At 41.4% G+C, this 19,238-nt stretch overlaps 1 protein-coding gene across 2 annotated transcripts in view; it reads left to right on the plus strand.

Moving 5' to 3' along the window:
- The window catches only part of POLE4 (DNA polymerase epsilon 4, accessory subunit), a 75,278-nt gene that overhangs the window by 5,248 nt on the left and 50,792 nt on the right, over positions 1-19,238 (plus strand). Inside the window, exon 4 of one of the 2 annotated variants that reach the window (XM_034659428.1) lies at positions 5,254-5,576. The exons of the other annotated variant lie outside the window; for it this stretch is intronic. Within the exon in view, the coding sequence (XP_034515319.1) occupies positions 5,254-5,267 (14 nt within the window). The 3' untranslated portion in view covers positions 5,268-5,576. Of the gene's footprint in view, positions 1-5,253; positions 5,577-19,238 lie in introns of those variants that run through there. 2 annotated transcript variants of the gene reach the window in all.

Consider the following 19,238-nt stretch of genomic DNA (forward strand, 5'->3'; position numbering starts at 1 on the left):
GAATGGAATCTATAGATTACTTGGAGGGAGAAACAATATCTTTATAGTAGTGAGTCTTTCAGTCCATGAACATAGTATATTTCTCCATTTATTTAGATCTTTAATGTTTTTTTTAAATAAAGTTTTTTTACTTCATAGGAAGAAATCTTGACATGTTTTGTTAGGTGCTTTCCTCTAAGTACTTAATTTTGATGCTATTGTTATTGACATCTTTCTAAGAAAAAATTTTCTGAATGTTGCTAGTGTATAGAAATATAATGGGTTTTATATCTTAATTTTGTACCTAGCATCTTGCTCAATGCTAATTCTAATGATTTGTGTTGATTCTTTTGGATTTCCTTAGTTACATGGTAATACCCACTAGTAGTGGCAGTTTTGTGAAGTTTTCCCAATCCTTATCTTTTTCTTTCCTTTTTTCTTGGCTAGATTCTGCAGTGTAGTGTTGAATAGATGTCACTGATAGCAGTCATCTTGATTTCAAAGAGAAAACCTTCAGTGTGTCCCCGTTAATTATACTTAACTCTAGTTTTTTTGTAGATTAATTTTAACAGATTGCAGATGCTGTATTGCTGTTTTTAAATTTTATTTATTTATAAAGATTTTATTTATTTGAGAGAGAGTGTGAGAAAGACCATGCATATGCGTGCCTGCATGAGCATGGGAGGGGGCAGAGGGAGAGGGAGAAGTAAACTCCCTGCTGAGCAGGGAGCCTGGTGCGGGCTGGGTCGCAGGACCCTGAAATCTTGACCTGAGCCTAAGGCAGACACTGAACTGACTGAGCCACCCAGGTACCCCTGAGAGATTGGCATTTTTTTCCCTATTTAGTGTGAGCCTCATACAAATTAGTTGGAGAGTGTGTGTACCCTTTTTATGCGTTCTCTAGAAAACTTTGTAAGATTGGAATTCTTTCTTTTTTTTTTTTTTAGTTAAAAAAAATTTTTTTTTTTAAAGATTTTATTATTTGAGAGAGACAGAGCGAGAGAGAGAGAGAGAGAGGGAGCACGAGCAAGCATGAGCGGGGTGAGGGGCAGAGGAAGAAGCAGACTCCCCGCTGAGCAGGGAACCCTATGCGGGCCTTGCTCCTAGGACTCCGGGATCATAACCTGAGCTGAAGGCAGACTCTTAACCAACTGAGCCACCCAGGTGCCCCATTATTTCTTATTCGAATGGTAGAATTCACCAATGAAGTCATCTAGGCTAGAATTTTCCTTGTGGGAAGATACCTGATTGATTACATTTTTTTGTGTGATATAGGGACCATTCTGGTTTTATTTTATTTTTTGAGGCAGTCCTGTCCTGCCTCCCCCTTGAGTTATAGTTTTTCTAGGAATTTTTTTTTATTATTTTTTTTTAGTAATCTCTGTACCCACCGTGGGACTCAAACTCATGAGGCCAAGATCAGGAGTGCATGCTCTTCTGACTGAGCCAGCCAGGCTCCCCAAGTGGGCATTTTTTTTTTTTTTTTTAAGTAGGCTCCATGCCCAGTGAGGGGCTGAGGTGCGTGCCTGGGGTGCCTGGGCGGCTCAGTCTGTTAAGCGTCGGACTCTTGATTTCAGCTCCGGTCATGATCTCAGGGTTGTAAGATCTGAGCCCTTCATGGGGCTCCCTGCTTAGCAGGGATTCTGCTTGAGATCCCCCCCCCACATGCATGCTCTTTCTCTTTCTAAATAAATAAATAAAATCCTTAAAAACAAAACAAAAAAAAAGAAAGAAGAAAGAGTCTCATACCCTACTGACTGGGCCAGCCAGGTGTCCTGAATAACACAGGTTTGAACTGTGGGTATGTGGGGATTTTTTTACAGTATAGCACTGTACATGTATTTTTCCTCTTATTTTCTTAATAACATTTTTTCTTTTCTAGGTTATTTTATTGTAATAATACAGTATATAATACACCTAATATACAAAATATGTGCTAATAGGCTATGTTATTGGTAAGACATCTGGTCAACAGTAGGCTATTAGTAGTTAAGTGTTTGAGACTTTTTACAAGTTAACCGTTGTTACTTCTGATAGTGCTTTTTGCCTTAAAGACTATTTTGTCTAATACTTTTAAAACTTACCAGCTTTCTTTGTTAGTATTTGCATGGTATGTATTTCTTTTAATCTTTTTATTTTGACGTTTCCATATCTGTGAACAGAATATAATTGGGTTATTTTTTTAAAATTTAGGCTGACAGTCTTTGTCTTTAACTGGAGCACTTAGTTCATTTGTGTTTAATGTAATTAGTGATATATATGGGTATAAATCTACCATCTTATTTTGTGCTTCCTATTTGTCCTATTTTAGGTTTTATTTTTTCTTTCAAATTTTTGCCCTTTTTAAGTGTAATTTATTATTTCATTTTTTCCCTCTCTCAGGAAATTATATACTTTATTCTTTTGTTACTCTACAGTTACTGTATGCATTCTTATTTTAGCAGAGCCTAAAGATAGTACCTTTATACTTGTCCTCAAGAAAATAGGATCTTAGAATTATTAACTCTCTATGCAAGGCCCTCTTCCCCATATATGCTATTATTGTCATGCATTTTTGTTTTGCTTTGTCAATCCACATAAGGCACTGTTACTGTTGTATTATATGGTAAAGATAACATGAATTTATCCACATATTTATACTATCTTTGCCCTTATATTTCTGCCTCTCCATTTGTGATCATTTTCTTTCTTTCTGAAGTAAATCCTTTAGAACTCCTTTAGTATGGGTCTGCTGGTAGCTGACTCTTTTTTGGGTGGTGGTGGTGGTAATGAAAAAGCCTTTATTTACTTTCATTGTTAAAAGTATCTTGCTGAATATAGAATTTTAGGTGGAAAGTTATTTATCATGTTGAAGCTCTCATTCTGCTGTTTTTTGGCTTCCATCGTTTCTGTTGAGAAATCACGGTTAATCTGTTAATCTTTTGAAGCTAATTTGTCCTTTTTTGGTTACTTTTAAGATTTTGTATTTGTCTTTGATTTTTCTGTAGTTTCCGTTAGATGTATACACGTGTAGATTTCCCTCTCTGGTCTGCTTAGGCTTCTTAAATATATGGATTGATGTCTTTTATCTGTCCTGGAGGAGTCTCAGCTAGTTATCTTTTCAGATAATGGCTCTGCTTTGTTCTTTCTCCTTTCTCATTAGGATTCCCATTAAATGTATATTAAACCTCAATCATAATTTTACCTTTCCATGCTTGTGTGTAGTTTTTTTCTGATCTCCCATGTTGTTAATTCTTTCTCTGGTGGTCTTGTCTCCTTTAAACTGTTCTTTGATTTCTTAGTTTGTTTTTGTTTTTGTATCTTCAGTTCTGTGAATTCCATTTGCTTATATTTCAAATTTACTCTGTCACTTGTTATTATATTCGCTCCAGATGTTTTGAAGCTTGCCTTTTATTTCTTTAAACAAAGTAAGTGCAGTTGTTTTATAGGCTCTGTCCAGTCTAATATCTACAGCCTTTTGAGGCTGACTTATTTTATTTTTTTTCCTGACTTGTTCCTGTTGATATTGTTTCATGGTCTTTTTTCCTCTTTATGCCTAGTTATCTTGGTGTATTGGTCATTGTACGTAAAAAAATTATTTGTTGGCTAGTTTGAGGCCTGTATGGTGAAACGTTTCTCCAAAGATTTTCATTTGCTGCTGCAAGGCACCTAGGGGAATGTGTAAATTCAGGATCTCCTTAATCCAAGACTTGAGGATTAATTAATAATAAATAATTAATATAAGTGAATCCTGACTGCAAGTCTGTGAGGGGGCTGATTTAATTCTAGTCTAGCTTTACTCTGGGGGTATAGCCTTATGGGACTACAGCTTTTTTAAAAATCTGAACTTCCCACTTGGGCAGAGTCTTAGATTTGACTTAGCTAAAATTTCTTATCTCTGTCTTTTAGACTAGCAAAAGACCTCAGGGCAAAAGCAGATTTGGAGGTTGGGTTTACTTTGTGTTCTTGCTTTCTCTAGATCTTGGATTTCACTTTTATTGATGCCTCTTCAGTGCTTGGAGGATTTTCTTGTTAAAAATATTTCAGTCAGCTTTATCAGTTAATCTCAGCAGGAATTTGCCTTTATCACAAGAAGAGGCTGTTTCTTTCTTTTTTTTTTTTTTAACTTGGAGGTATTTTTGCTTTGTTTTCTTATATGTTCTTTTCTCTGAATTATGTTTTATTCTAGCTTTTTTTTTTTTAATAAATTTTAGTTTTTCCTTTCATTTTGCAGTTTGCCCAATAATTTTCATTCTGTTTAGGAATGAAGGAGTAAGAAGGCTGTTTGGAAGCTGTGTATACATGGGAAGGTGGTTTTTGCTTGGCATTTTTATGTTAGGGTGGGCAGAGGTGGGACCAGGTGTTAGGCTGGGGCCCCGAAAGCCTTACTGTGGGGAGCTGGTATTTTCAGAGGCTTCTCTAGTTCTTCAGATAATTTATTTAGTTTATTGGAAGAGAGCCCTCTGATTTCTCCCCCCCCCCCCCCCCCCCCCCCCCCCNCCCCCCCCCCCCCCCGTTTAGCTAAATGTTTGTCTTCTGGTAATGCTATAGGCTGGAAGGGTTGTAGGGAGGTGGGGCCACCTGTTTCTTATAGACCCTCAAGTCATGAACCCTTTCTAGCCTGTGCATCTTTCTGTTGTTCCTGTGTCTGAGTCAGCCTGGAGACTGTCCGTGAGTCTCTTGGGCAAATGGGCTCCTACCTCTGCTGCTCCTTCTGTTCATTCTACGCTTATGTTTTTTCCTGCTGTATTTATTAACATACTTCAGTCAGATTTCTATTATTCAGCTTTTTGTTGAAATCTCTTACCTGCTGATGGGCCCCCTTCTTTGTTGTAGATTTATACTTTTTTAAAACCTTATTTCCTTTTGAATGGAATCTTGGATGGGAGGACAAAGTTGTGGGCTCAGTCTCCCATCTTGAATTGGAACTTTCTCAAAAGATTATAAACTTTTTCCTTAGATAACTTATCTTATATTTTGTATCATGCTTTGTATGGAATCCCCAAATGCTTATTAACACGGCAACCTCTTTGCCCTTTACCAACTTCTAATTCTAACTCTCTGGACCAGTATGCTTAATTCCCAGCTGCCCAATTTCTGTAGTGACATGTTTAGTGATCTTTTGGATGGATATTCCTCAAAATGAGTATTTTGGTCTTAGAGAACTGCTAATACCAGTGCAGCTTCCACTTGAACTTTGCCCAGTTACACTCATCCAGTTCTTGAGGCACCTTGCTTTACATGTTGCTCTTTGTTTTTTTTCTTGTTTTTTTTTTTTTTGTTTTTTTTTTTTAGGAACTTTGGATTGATGGCTGAGCTGGGCAGTTTTGTGAGCTTTCACCTGCATCCCTTGGCCAGCCCCTCTCCTCCAGGCCTCAGCTTTGAAGAACAGACTATTTGGAATATTGTACTTATATGCTTTTCCTGTTCTACCTTCACCTAAGCTGGGATAAGCAGAGATCTCACCTATTAGCTTTTCTCTACAAGGTCTTCCACTCCTGTGTCTTCCATTTCAGGCTTGGATGCAGCCTCTGTTGAGGCAGAGGAAAAGAAAATGATTTGTGTAGGTTGCTTATTGAATGACGAGGACCATAATAAAGGTCTCTGATCAATTTCAACCCAGTGTGTTTTATAATCTTGCCTTTGTCCTTGTCATGATAACTGGAGGGCCACCACATCCCGTCAGAGACCTTCTGATCTTTCTTGCCAGCTGTTCTAAATCTCAGTCCTTTGATTTATTTGCTTTTTTCCAATATGTCACTGGAATGTGATTTCAGAAGTTATGGGATGTCACTTTAGGTCTTCAGAAGTTTAAATAAATGTGATCCTAGATTTAAAACCAGTTGAATTTTAACAGCTTTATTGAGATATAATGCACATTCTATACGATTTACCCATTTAAAGTGTACATTTCAATAGTTCTTAGTATATTCACAGATATGTGCAGCTATCACCACAATCAATTTTTAAATATCTCCATATTAGTGGAATCATAAGATATGTGGTATTTTGTATCTGGCGTCTTTCACTTAGGTAATGTTTTCAGGGTTTGTTTATGTTATAGCATGTAACAGTATCCATTCCTTTATTTTTATTTTTAAAATTGTGGCAAAATATACATAACCTAACATTTACTGTTTTAACTATTTTTAAGTGTACAGTTCTGTGGCATTAAGTACATTCACATTATTTTGTAGCCATCACCATCGTCCGTCTCCAGAACATTTTTCATCTTCTCAAACTGCAGCTGTAGACATTAAACAATAACTGCCCATTCTTCCCTCCCTTAGGTCCTGGCTGAATTTTGTTTTTTAAGGGAAAGTTTGGGTGATCTAGCAGGAGGGGGGCAAAGTATTTGGAAAGTAGTATTTGAGGAGAGCAGCAGGAAACTGAATAAAACACTTGACCAGTTTTCAGATTCTTCTGTGGCATTTGTTTGAAATGCCCATTTCTAGACCTAATAAATTAGAATCTCAGGGGCTGGAGCTCCAAGACTCTCTATTAGTTTTTTCAAATAAATTACCCAAGTAATTTCCTTCCCACCACTGGTCCACAGACTACTGATCTACAGGAAAATGTAAATCTCCCTTCTAAGGGCAGGGGGTGGGCGGTAAAGTATGACTGTAGAATGTCTGGAATAGAGAAGAAGAGAGGGAAAACAACAACCACTACTCTTTAAGAAGTAAGAGGGGAGTACAGGATTTTGTAGGTCAGCTGGTGAAGGTCCTGCCTTAAGGAAAGGACTGGGCAGAGAATGGTGCAGAGAAAGATTCAAACCAAAGGAGGGCCTCAGTGAGACTGCAAAGCTGTTTGTTGAATCTACTCAATGTAATCTCTAGCGTATCCACACTCCTTGTCTGTACAGTCCTCACGATGCGCAGTGCCTGGCTCATGGGTCCTTCATACATGTCTGTTGAACTGATTCATAGGTCTTCAGGTGGCCTACGAGTCCAGAGGCTCCCGTGTTCCTGGGCCATAACCATCAGGGGGAGGCTGACTCCCCGAGCCCTTGGTGAAGGCAGCCACCCTTAGACCACCAGTTACTGGATGTGTCTTTTCTGCCAGATTGGGTTAAGGCTGTGACAATTGTAGGGATTAACTCTGAGTTTCTTGAGAAATGACAATTACACTTTTCCTATGGATCCTGGCCCAGAAGCCTTCCAGACTTTCCAAGCCGCGTATCCACTGCAATACAGAACTCTCGCTCTTTCACTGCAGGTTACCTAAACCTCAGAAACATGTTGTCCCTGTTTGCAAGATCTGGTGAAATGTAAAGGAAACAAGTGTGAGGCTCTGCTCAGAAGCGCAAGATCAAAGCTCTTTGCTCATAATGGTATGCTCCAGTATGTGAGCAATGGTAGATCTCCCCAGGAATTTGGAAATAAGCTAGGAAGATTGCCCTCTGAAAGTGGAACCTCTAAGGCAAACATTTCAGAGGCTGAATTGCTCCCAGACTCAACTAGACTTGATCAAATGTATGAAGAAGAATGTGCCAGTCAGTAGAGGGCACTGGTTAGTTGTGAAAGAGAGGAAGGAGTTCCAGAGACAAGTTGTTAGGTAGGGTAGCTTGAACCTTAGCCAGTGCTTGGAGTATTATGGTCCCATTGACCAGCTATGTCAGCCTGCCTCATTCAGGGACAGTGCCTTCAAACACTGCAGTCCTATCCAACTCCCATTGTCCATGCAGTCACTGTGGGATCTGGGCTCCTTCCATCTTATTGTTTTGTCATTCCCTTCTCTATTGTACTGTTCAAGAGAACTTCCTGTGATGATGGAAATGTTCTATATCCACGTTGTAGCCACCCACAACATGTGGCTACTGAGCCATTGAAATGTGGAACTAAACTTTTAATTTTACTTTTTTTACTTTAAAAATCTGTTTTGTTTCAAGTTTTTGTTTAAATTATAATTTGTTAACACATAGTGTAATATTGGCTTGGGAGTATAAATTTTTAATTTTACTTCATTTAAATGTAAATAGCCAGAAGTCTCAGCCACAGCATCTTCTCTGTGGAACTCTTAACTATGGAACTGTGGGCACAATAAGATTTCTAAGCTTCGGTGACGATAGTGGTTACTACTCCATAAGGAGGGTCACAGAATAGCGCTAGAAAAGCCCTCCACACTGTGTGGGGCACAGAGTACTGAGTCAACACTGGCATTGTTACTACAGCTTTTGCCAACTCCAGCGTCCATCTTCAGCATTGCTACTGAGCAATGAAGCCCTTTTTATTCTGAACATCACTCATCTGTGGTAACAAAAGCTCTAAATAAGAAATGAGGGCTCTTCCAAGCATACGTTAGGGAAATACCATAAATTGAGATGTGTCTCCACATCAGACATCGAGCTTCATTAATGAGAGTCTGCTTCCGAGAAAAAGGTTCATTTTGATGTGCTGACAATCCCAGGTTTCTTAGCCTGAGACATCCTCACTGAGTTTATTAATGTCAATGTGAAGGACCTCTTTCGAGATGCCAGGGAGCTTTTACCCAAGACAGACAATAAGGCCCTTTTGCTTTCCACTTCCTAATTGAGTCTAGTACAGTGAGTGGAGAAAGGCATGCTTTTAAAAGGTGTCTGTGCCCGTCACTTCATAGTGTTTTCTTGAGGCACTGCTAATTAGCACATCTCTGCCTTGTTAGAGATGATAAATAGAGACCGACCAGGCCTCCTTTGGGCAGGGAGAGTTGTAGAAATCATCTGTCCTCATCTCAGGGATGCCACACCAGAGTGGCACAAAGCAGAGATCAAAGTTCGGCTTTTTAAATTACACTGAAGATAATGAATTTACTAAAGACTCTCAGTACATTTTAAAGAAATGCGTCATTTCAGAGCAAATAGCTGTGAAACTGTATTTCAAAACAACGGGCAATTGTATTGCTTATTCGCCTTACCTGAAAAAAGAAACTTAGTGCCTTTGGTGCTTTGAAATAGTAAAATACCAGGTGAATGCTGGGTGAAAATCTTAGGGATAATTTCAGGGTTCCTCCTTGTGTCACTGTTGCTATATGGTGCAGCTAAAAGCAAGAAGCCAAATTGTTTTTTTTTTCCTAATTGTCATTCTTAATTGTGATGAATCACAGTGATTTCATGAAGCACTTTGTAAAAGTGAAAAGGTCTGTAAGTCAGAATGTGTGTTCTAATAGAGAAAAATGTCAGACATAACCAAATTGGGGAGAGAAAATTCCCAAGAGCTCATTTACATGGGAAACCCACAAGCTCATAGCATCAGACATAGACCAAGGCCTAATGGCAGACACTTGGGCATAGGACAAGAGGAAACCCTCAGCTGGGGTGGCACTGGGAGACAGGAGAGGGAATTTGCCAGCAGGCACCAGCAGATCTGTATTTGTGCTAATATGGGTGAGTGAGGTCCTAATGGTGCTGTGCCCTAAGGTTCCTGAATGTAGCCTACAGAGCCCCAAGTGGCTGAACAGGCCCACCCTGAGAGGATTTCACAAGGGGCTTCGTCTGTGTTAAGCTTCTGGAAAGGGCTGAGGTTTTCCTGGGGTTTGATTTCATCGGTTTATATAGCTAGAGGTTTAGGAATGATGGTATAATCAGCTGTGAGGCAAGTGTCTACTCAGGTCGGCAGGGGGAGCCAGGAGTCACAGGCTGGGATAGATGAATGGATGGTTCTCCTCTAGGTGGCACTAGGAAAACCCTGCCCAGTGTTCTGGAAGATAAGAGGAAACTTTGCAGCTGTGCTCCACCAACAATAAGAATTGTCATGGCTGATGGAAACTGGAAGGAAAATCCAACGACTGATATGCCAAAGGCCAGGTCTGACCAGCCCTTTCTGCTCGGAAGCCTTGGTGACTATTGGCCCTCAGGATAAGGTCCCAGCTGCTTAAGCAGACTTTACAAGGTCTCTCTTCATGAGGTCTTTGTGATCCAACTTGTCTGTCCCTCTGTGCTCGTTTCTCCTCCCTGTCCACCTTGTGCTCCAGCCCCTGGATTTCTGAGGGAGCCGTGGTCTCTCTGGCCGTTCCCTCAGCCTGCTGTACATTTCTGCTCATTCTCTTCTCTCTCGTTTGCCGGCCTGAAGTGTACGGCTGGGAAACTTCCTGGCCACCCTTTATGTGACGGTGGGTGTCCTTCCTCTGTGGCTCCCACAGGGCCCGTCTCTCCCCATCTTAAGGCTCATGACACCATGGAATCAGTGCTTGGCACCCTCTCTGTGTCCCCGTTAAAAGGCCTGCTCTGGAGGGGGGAATGGCGTGCGCCTGCTGTTCTGTTCTGGCCTCGGCGCCCCCACTCCGGTTCTGGTGTGAGACAGGTAAAAGATTTGTTTGAAAAAATTGTGTTAAAGTAGTTATAGTTTAAAAAAGTAGTATGTAGGGTGCCTGGGTGGCTCAGGCAGCTAAGCATCTGCCTTCAGCTCAGGTCGAGTTCTGCATTGCTCTCCTTGCTCAGCAGGGAGTCTGCTTCTCCCTCTGCTTGCCACTCCTCCTGCTTGTGCTTGTGCGCTCGCGAGCTCTCTCAAATAAATAAATCTAAAAAAAAGTAGTGTATAAATCTATGATTACTGTAAAAAAAAAACCTTAAACAACACAGAAGATTGATTGAAAAGGGGAATTCCCTTTAGTCCAGCTCTACCATTAAGCTCCCCATCCCTGTAGGTGCCCACTGTGACCGGTTTGCTGTGCTAGCCTGCCAATTTTGTATGCAGGCTCATATTCACGCATATGTAATCTTAAGGCAAAATAGGGAAAAAACAAGCCATATAATACAGTTATATGTGATACATAGGATATATATATGGACACACCCCATTTATGCACACGTGTGTGTGTGTGTGTGTGTGTGTGTGCGCGCGCGCGCGCAGTTAACATTCTAAATTGTAAGCAACAGAAACAAACCTGGATGACAGAAAAGGAATTTAATGTTGAGTAGCTCTCAGAGTTGGCAGTAGGCCGAAGAAGCAGGTTTGGACAGGGGGAAGAATGGGAAGCCAGATGACTCGTATCATGGCCAGAGACCCTTCCAGGGCAGATCTGCTGGGGACACCGAGGCTGTCCGCTGAGCCAGGACTCCTCAGCGGTGCTCTCCGGCCTGGCCCCGCCGTCTCTGTCAGTGGTGCTCACTGCTGCTGGAGCTGCCCCTGACCAACAAATGCCATTTGTCTCTGCTTTTTCATTCCTTCCTGCTCTATGCGGAGGCCCTGGCGGAGCGCTGGGGTGGGGGGAGGAGCTTGTTAGGAGCCAGCGGGGTGCAACGGCACTGGACCTGCAGTGTCTGCACACTGACTCCTAGGGAGGTGGCCTCTGCCTCCAGCTAAGTCTGCTCCTCTCATGGTTTTTCTTCTAGTAGTTTTTGTTTTCTTTTACTGCTTAAGTTTTGATCCATCTGGCCTTTATTTTGGCCCATAGAGTGACATGGGGAGCCATCATTACTTCTTTTCTGGATGGCTACTTGGTTTTCCAGATGCCATATAAAAAATAATCCAGCCCCATCCCTACCCTCAACACACCGTGTTTTGAAAGGCTACCCTTTAAATGTGTTAAATCTCATACGTGTTTGGATAGGTGTATTTCCGGATTCTCTGTTCTGTTCCACTGACCTATCTATTCATGTACTGGTACCAAATTGTGTATTTAAAGCTTTTGTCAAAAGAACCCATCTATGTTTTTGGAAACCTTACATTTTGAAATAGCTTCAGACTTGAGTTGCGAGATTAGTACAAAGAACTATGTTCCCTTCACCTAGATGCACATTTGCTTGCACTCTCTTTATTTCATATGTTAGTATTGTATAATTTTTATTGGGAGCCATTCAAGAATAGATTGCAGACACACTACCTCCCGTAAGACAATGACAAACATCAGGAAATTTAACACTGCTGCAATGTTATTATCTGATCTATGGAGTCATTTAAATTCTGTCAATTATCTCAATAATTCCTTTAAAGTAATTTTCATAGCCTTTTTCCTTATCCAGATACAATACAGGATCATTCCTTTTATGGAGTTTTCATGTTTTTTTTGTCTTTGATCTGTATCAGATCTTCAGATTTGTTTTTCATGACTTTGGCATTTTTTAAGAAACCGGCCCATTAATTTTTTTTAAGAATATTGTTTGGTCATGTACTAATGTAGCGTTCATATCAGTCAAGGTCCTGGCAGAAAATAAAGGCACTCAGGAATTTCAAGAGAATTTAGTAAAGGGACAGTTTTCAGAAGTATGGGCAGGATTAAGGGACACAAGTGATACTGAGAAGTTATCCCCATCCCTGGGCCTGAATGGGCCAGGGGAGGGGACATTTTGACACAGCTGGTGAGAGCCAGAGCTTGGAGGAGAAATTGCATCCTTTACTTAGAATCACTTCCCCATTTTTTGATTTGATTATTTGTTTCACGTGTATTGAGTTTGAGAAAGTTCTTTGTAGATCTTGGATACAAGTCTTTTATCTGTAGTGTCATTTGCAAATATATTCTCCCACTCTGTGGGCTGCCTCTTAGTTTTTTTGACTGTTTCCTTGGCTGTGCAGAAGCTTTTTATCTCGATGAAGTCCCACAAGTTCATTTTGTCTTTGTTTCTCTTGCCTCTGGAGATGTGTCATGAAAAAAGTTGCTGTGGCCGATGTCAGAGTTTGCAGCCTATGTTCTCCTCTATGATTTTGATGGATTCCTGTCTCACGTCGAGGTCTTTCATCCATTTGGAGTTTATCTTTGTGTATGGTGTGAGAGAATGGTCAAATTTCATTCTTTTGCATATAGCTGTCCAATTTTCCCAGCACCATTTATTGAAGAGACTGTCTTTTTTCCACTGGATGTTTTTTCCTGCTTTGTCAAAGATTAGTCGCCCAAAGAGCCAAGGGTCCATTTCTGGGTTCTCTATTCTGTTCCATTGGTCTATGTGTCTGTTTCTGTGCCAGTACTATGCTGTCTTTGTGATCACAGATTTGTAGTATAGCTTGAAATCAGGCAACGTGATGCCCCCAGCTTTGTTTTTCCTTTTCAATAATTCCTTGGCGATTTGGGGCCTTTTCTGGTTCCACACAAATTTAAGGGCTGTTTGTTCCAGTTCTTTGAAAAATGTCATTGGTATTTTGACCAAACTCAATACACGAGAAACAAATAATCAAATCAAAAAATGGGCAGAAGATATGAACAGACACTTTTCCAATGAAGACGTACAAATGGCTAACAGACACATGTAAAAATGTTCAAAATCATTAGCCATCAGGGAAATTCAAATCAAAACCACACTGAGATACCACCTTACACCAGTTAGAATGGCAAAAATTGACAAGGCAAGAAACAACAAATGTTGGAGAAGATGTGGAGAAAGGGGATCCCTCTCACACTGTTGGTGGGAATGCAAGTTGGTACAGCCACTTTGGAAAACAGTGTGGAGGTCCCTTAAAAAGTTAAAAATAGAACTACCCTATGATCCAGCAATTGCACTACTTGGTATTTACCCCAAAGATACAGATGTAGTGAAGAGAAGGGCCATATGCACCCCAATGTTCATAGCAGCATTGTCCACAATAGCTAAATTGTGGAAGGAGCCAAGATGCCTTTCAACAGACGAATGGATTAAGAAGATGTGGTCCATATATACCATGGAATATTACTCAGCCATCAGAAAGAACGAATACCCAACATTTGCTGCAACATGGATGGGACTGGGGGAGATTATGCTAAGTGAAATAAGTCAAGCAGAGAAAGACAATTATCATATGGTTTCACTTATTTATGGAACATAAGAAATAGCAGGAAGATCGGTAGGAGAAGGAAGGGAAGAATGAAGGGGGGCTAAACAGAAGGGGGAATGAACCATGAGAGACTATGGACTCTGGGAAACAAACTGAGGGCTTCAGAGGAGAGAGGGTGGGGGACTGGGATAGGCCGGTGATGGGTATTAAGGAGGGCCCATATTGCGTGGTGCACTGGGTGTTATATGCAAACAATGAATCATGGAACGTTACATCAAAAACTGAGGATATACGGTATGGTGACTAACATAACATAATAAAAAATTATTATTTAAAAAAAAAAAAGAGAATCACTCCTCCAGAGCGGGGAGTTTGCAAGAGCCTCCTTCCTCCTTCCACCTTTTTATCTCTGTAGTGCTTCCCATTGGCTGAGTTCAAGCAGAACTAGGGGAAGGAACAGCAAGGCCAGCCTCCTGGGGCTCAGAGTAGGGCTGAGAAGGGTGAAGAGTGGTTGGGTAAGGATAGGCTTATAATGAGAAACAGCCATGCCCATCCATGCCCTTCTAGCCCTATTTCTCAGAGACGGCCACCCACAGTGATTCTAGTTTTTCTCTTTAGTATTTATATCCATATTTCTAAACAATTTTAAAAAATTTATCGATTGACATCCTTTCTACCTTTTCCCCTTTTCTCTCCCATCATAGTTTTATATTTTTGTTGTTGTTAAGTCAACAGACAGTGCTTATATTATTATGAGTGTGCAGAAGTTGTTCACTGCCATCCCAAGAGGTGTGTGATGCTTGGGCCTCTTTTCTTCTTAAATTCCTCATTTTCTTTTGTAGTAATAAGCATTTTGCTTTCTATTTGCCTGGCTATCTATAAGTTTCTTACTCTGTTTATCCAGACACTGTAACATCTATGTACTATGCCTTTCATTAAAATTTTTCATATGCTCAAACATATCTGTTTTTTTTAATTTTATATTGCTCTGTCTGCCTGTTCCAGTGTGGAACCGTTGGGGCCTAGACCTGATGTCATCTGGAACTTTCTCTTCGCTGTTGTGGCAGGCAGAATTGTAAAGATGGTCCCTAAGGTTCCCATGCACTGGTTATTCAGGCAAACACGACTCAAGGTACTACTATGGGGGACTTTGCAGGTGTTATTAAGGTCACTAATTGGCTGACCTTAACATAAGGAGATTATCCTGGTGGGCCCAACGTAGCCACATGAGCCCTTAAAAGCAGAAGAGGGAGGCAGAAAAAGATATGTGGCAGGAAGGATGGGGCACAGGGAAGTCAGAGAGATTAGAAGCATGACAAGGATTTGCCTGGCTGTTGTAGGCTCTCAAGATGAGGGAGGGAAGCCATGAGCCAAGGAATGGTCTGAAGGGTGGTCTGGAAGCTGAGACTGAACTTAAGGAACCAGGGGCCTTAGTCCTGCAACCGAATGGAACTGAACTCTGCCAAGACCTTCAGTCAGCTCAGAAGCAGAGCCATCTCCAGGGCCTCCAGAAAGAAATGCATCCTACGATGTTTTGATTTTGTCCTTGAGCTAAGCAGAGACCCAGCTAAGCCTCGCTTTGCTCCGACTTCTGCAGAGACTAGGTGATAATGAACTTGGGTTCCTGTAAGCCACTCAAGTTGTGGTAATTTGGTACATCAGCAAGAAAAATCTGGTACAGCTGTCATCATGGGCTTCTTCTCATCTTCCTTGTGTTGGGGTCCCCATTTCCTACAGCTCTTGTCTTCCTCCTGGAGCATATTCTCTAGTGTAGCTCTTCTCAAACGTAGTGGTCTCAGGAGACTTTTATGCTCTGAAAACTTATTGGGGAGCCCAGAGAACATTTGTCGATGTGGTTATATCTATCAATATTTACCAAGCTAGAAACCAAAGGTGAGAGGTCTTTATTTTTATTTATTTTTTTAAAGATTTTATTTATTTGTCAGAGAGAGTGTGAGAACACAAGCAGGAGGAGCAGCAGGCAGAGGGAGAAGCAGGCTCCCTGCTGGGCCCAATATGGGACTCGATCCCAAGACCCTGGGATCCTGACCTGAGCAGAAGGCAGCTGCTTAACCTACTCAGCCACCCAGGTGCCCACTGAGAGATCTTTAAAATGTTCATTAGTTCATTTCCAAAATAACAGTGATAAAAAACATGCATACTAATAGAAGGACATTCTTTATGAAAACTAGTTTAAAAAAAAAAAACGAAAACCATTACTGAGAAGAGAGCCATTGTTTTATAGTTTTTGCAGATTTCTTTAATGTCTGGCTTGGTAGAAGACAGCTGGATGCTCATACCTCTTGCAATGTATTGTTCTAGTTTTAGCATATGAAGAAAATCCGGTCTCACCACAGGTGTAGTTGGAAAAGCAAAGACCTCAGTGATCCCTAAAGGGCTCTCAGCGGCCCCTGAAGTCCCTTGGCCACATTTGATACTACTACTACTGCTGTATCTTGCTAAAGTAAGGTCCAGGGACCAGCAGCGCCAATATCACCAGGATCTGTTAGAAATGTGGACTCTTGGACCATCTGAATCAGAATGTACAGTTTAATAAGATCACCAGTGGTTCCTATGCTCAGGAAAGTTTGACATTCCTGGTTTGAGGAAAATCCTCAGTCCTTCCTCCCGGGTGTCTTCTTCCCTCCTCAAACACTAGCACACTTAAAGCCCTTCTCACGTCCCACATGGGGAGGGTTCTCCCCACCCCTCCAAGCAGTTCTCCCACACCAGCTGGGCTTCCTACAATTCTGACACTATCTACCAGGAAATAGCGTCAAATCCCACAGGTTGGGGGCTTAGTCCCACAAGACTGTCTCCCACTTCAGATGCTAATTGCAAGCCCAGGTTGTCACTTGTGCTTCTGACCGATTGGCTATAAATCTGAGGTTCCCATGACCCCTCATCAGGTCTTACTAATTTGCTAGAGTGGCCCACAGAACTCAGGAAAACACTTATGTTTGCCAGTTTATTAAAAGATATGATAAAGTATGCAGATGAACAGCTAGATGAAGAGATGCATAGGACATGGTCTGGGAGGGTCCTGAGTGCAGAAACTCTGTCCTCAGTGAGTTGAGGTGTGTCACCCTCCTGTATGTCAATGTTTACCTGCCTGGAAGCTCTCAGAACCCCTACTATTGAGATTTTATGCAGGCTTCTCACATAGGCCTGATCAATTATTAACTCTATTCCCAGCCCCCCCAGCCCCCCACCATCTCCTCTCTGGAGGATGGGGGTGGGGCTGAAAATTCTAACCTTCTAATCATGGCTTGGTCTTTCTGTTGACCAGCCCCCATCCAGGAGCCCATCAAGAGTCACCTTATTATTATTTTTTTTAAAGATTTTATTTATTTATTTGACAGAGAGACACAGCGAGAGAGGGAACACAAGCAGGGGGAGCGGGAGAGGAAGAAGCAGGCTTCCCAGTGGAGCAGGGAGCCCGATGGACCCTGGGATCATGCCCTGAGCCGAAGGCAGACGCTTAAGGACTGAGCCACCCAGGCGCCCCAAGAGTCACCTTATTAGAACTAAAGATCCTGCTATCACTCAGGAAATTCTAAGGGATTTGGGAACTCTGTGCCAGGAAGAGGGATGAAAACCAAATACATATTTTCTTATTAAAATCACAATATCACAGGCACTTACTTTTGAAGGACAGTATGTTCCCTGAGTCCTTGCATGTCTCAAAATATCTCATGTTGACTTGATAGTTTGGTTGGGTATAGGCTAGATGCTAGGCTAGATGAAAATCATTTTAATTTTCAACTTCTGTTTTCCCAGAGAATAAATCAATGGCATCTGGTGGGAGAGTAGGGGACATTCTTCATCTCTGCAGGCTTGGGGAAGGGACCCAGGGGATGCTAACCTTCCTGTAAATAGACTTTCAACCAAACTGCATGTTTTCAACCCCTCGCCTGATTTCCACCTTCCTCAGGAATTGTTCCTCTGTGTCCTGAGGCTTTACCAGGGTCTGCAGGGGCAAATCCTTCTCATTTTTAATTCTCTCTACTCCATAAAGGCCCACCCAGTTTATAGTTTCCCTTGTTCCTACCATTCTCTTTGGATTTTCTGTTTTCACATTTGTTTATTATTTCACTGTCCTTTGGTGGCATGTCAATGGCTGTATTTGCTCAGGAGTCTCCGAAATGATTTAATTACTGGAATACTACAAAACGTTCTGCTATCTGCTGGGTCTGAAAGAGTTTTCCTGGCCTGACTTTCATTGTTATTTTTTATATGAACTTTATAATCAGCTTGCCTAGGCCCAAAAACCATTGGCATTTTTACTGAAATCATATAAATTTATAGTTTAATTTAGGAAGAACTGATATCTTTAAATTATTGAGTCTTTTGAGAACAGAATATGCTTTTCCATTTATTCAATTATTCTTTTATATTCCTCTGTAGAATTTGAAAGTTTACTTCTTGCAGATTTTCTCATGTCTTATATTTTCTCCCATTGGTTGCTATTATAAATGAGATCTTTCTTCTAGATACTTTGTAACTGTTTGGTGTTTCACTTACCAATGTATCAAATGAGGTCTTTTTGATCTTGATGTGTACAAATCTCCTTCATATTTTAAAATGTATCAACTAGATTTTTGTTTAGTTTTAAAAGTAATGTATAACAACATAAAAATGATTAAAAATATAAAAGCTTATACAGTAAAATGTGAATTTCCTCTCATCATGGTCCCCCAGTTCACACCCAGTTGATTACTGTGGATTATTTATTTTATAACCCTTCCAGAACCCTTTTTAAAAAAAATATACATGAGTATATGCATATGCAAAAAGATCTTGAAATGGTGCTCTTTCTCCCTTTTCAGTGAGGCCCAAAAGCATGCAACAGCATTGTAGATGCCTTATGTTTGCACCGGTTTAACTGCCTTTGTAGGTTGTACTAAGAGATTATAAGAGAGTATTGGCTGCATTAGCAACTCTCCCTCTGGACAATAAGAGTGGAGGGTGTGGAGTTGGAGAGATTTCTTTGGAGAGTGTTGTCAGTGTGCTTGGTCAAGTGAGCAGGGCTTCAAGGCTAACTCCCAGAGAGCCGGACCCTGTTTCCTGGCATTTGTTAGAAATAAAGATAGTACTTGTTTCTCCCTGGAGATGGTGAGACTGTCTACCTGGGGTTGAGTGAAGAGGGGTAGCTACCCTCTAGTTGAGATGCATTTTCAGTAGCTGTGGGGCAAAGGTGCATGTTTTGAGGGTATAGGTGGGTTTTGGGTCCCGCCCAAGAGGAGTTTCTGGTGGGACCATGTGATCCCAACAGAATGTGTCTGTGGGCCCAAGGGAAGGGTTGTCCAGAGCCAGACAAGAGGCAGCTCCTGCTGCAAGGCCTCCACATGCATGGGTCCCCAGTGAGAGAAGCTCTGAAAAGGAGGAAAGAAAAAGGAAAATCAAAACCCGTAACAGCTTTTCGTAAAACCAGCATCTGGAAGCTCTGTTGCTGTCATACTCAGAGAAACCAGCTCCATAGCCTCTGCACCAGTCAAGGAAACCGTCCTCTCTCTGTAGACCCTCTCCCCCTGCAGCCCAGGCTGGGGGTAGGGGCAGGGTCAGTAGCTACAGCCAGCAGGTGGCTTGGAAAGGTGAGGTGGGGGGGTAGGGAAAAAA

The sequence above is a fragment of the Ailuropoda melanoleuca genome, chromosome 4 (genome assembly GCF_002007445.2).
Source record: "Ailuropoda melanoleuca isolate Jingjing chromosome 4, ASM200744v2, whole genome shotgun sequence".
Taxonomy (NCBI): domain Eukaryota; kingdom Metazoa; phylum Chordata; class Mammalia; order Carnivora; family Ursidae; genus Ailuropoda; species Ailuropoda melanoleuca.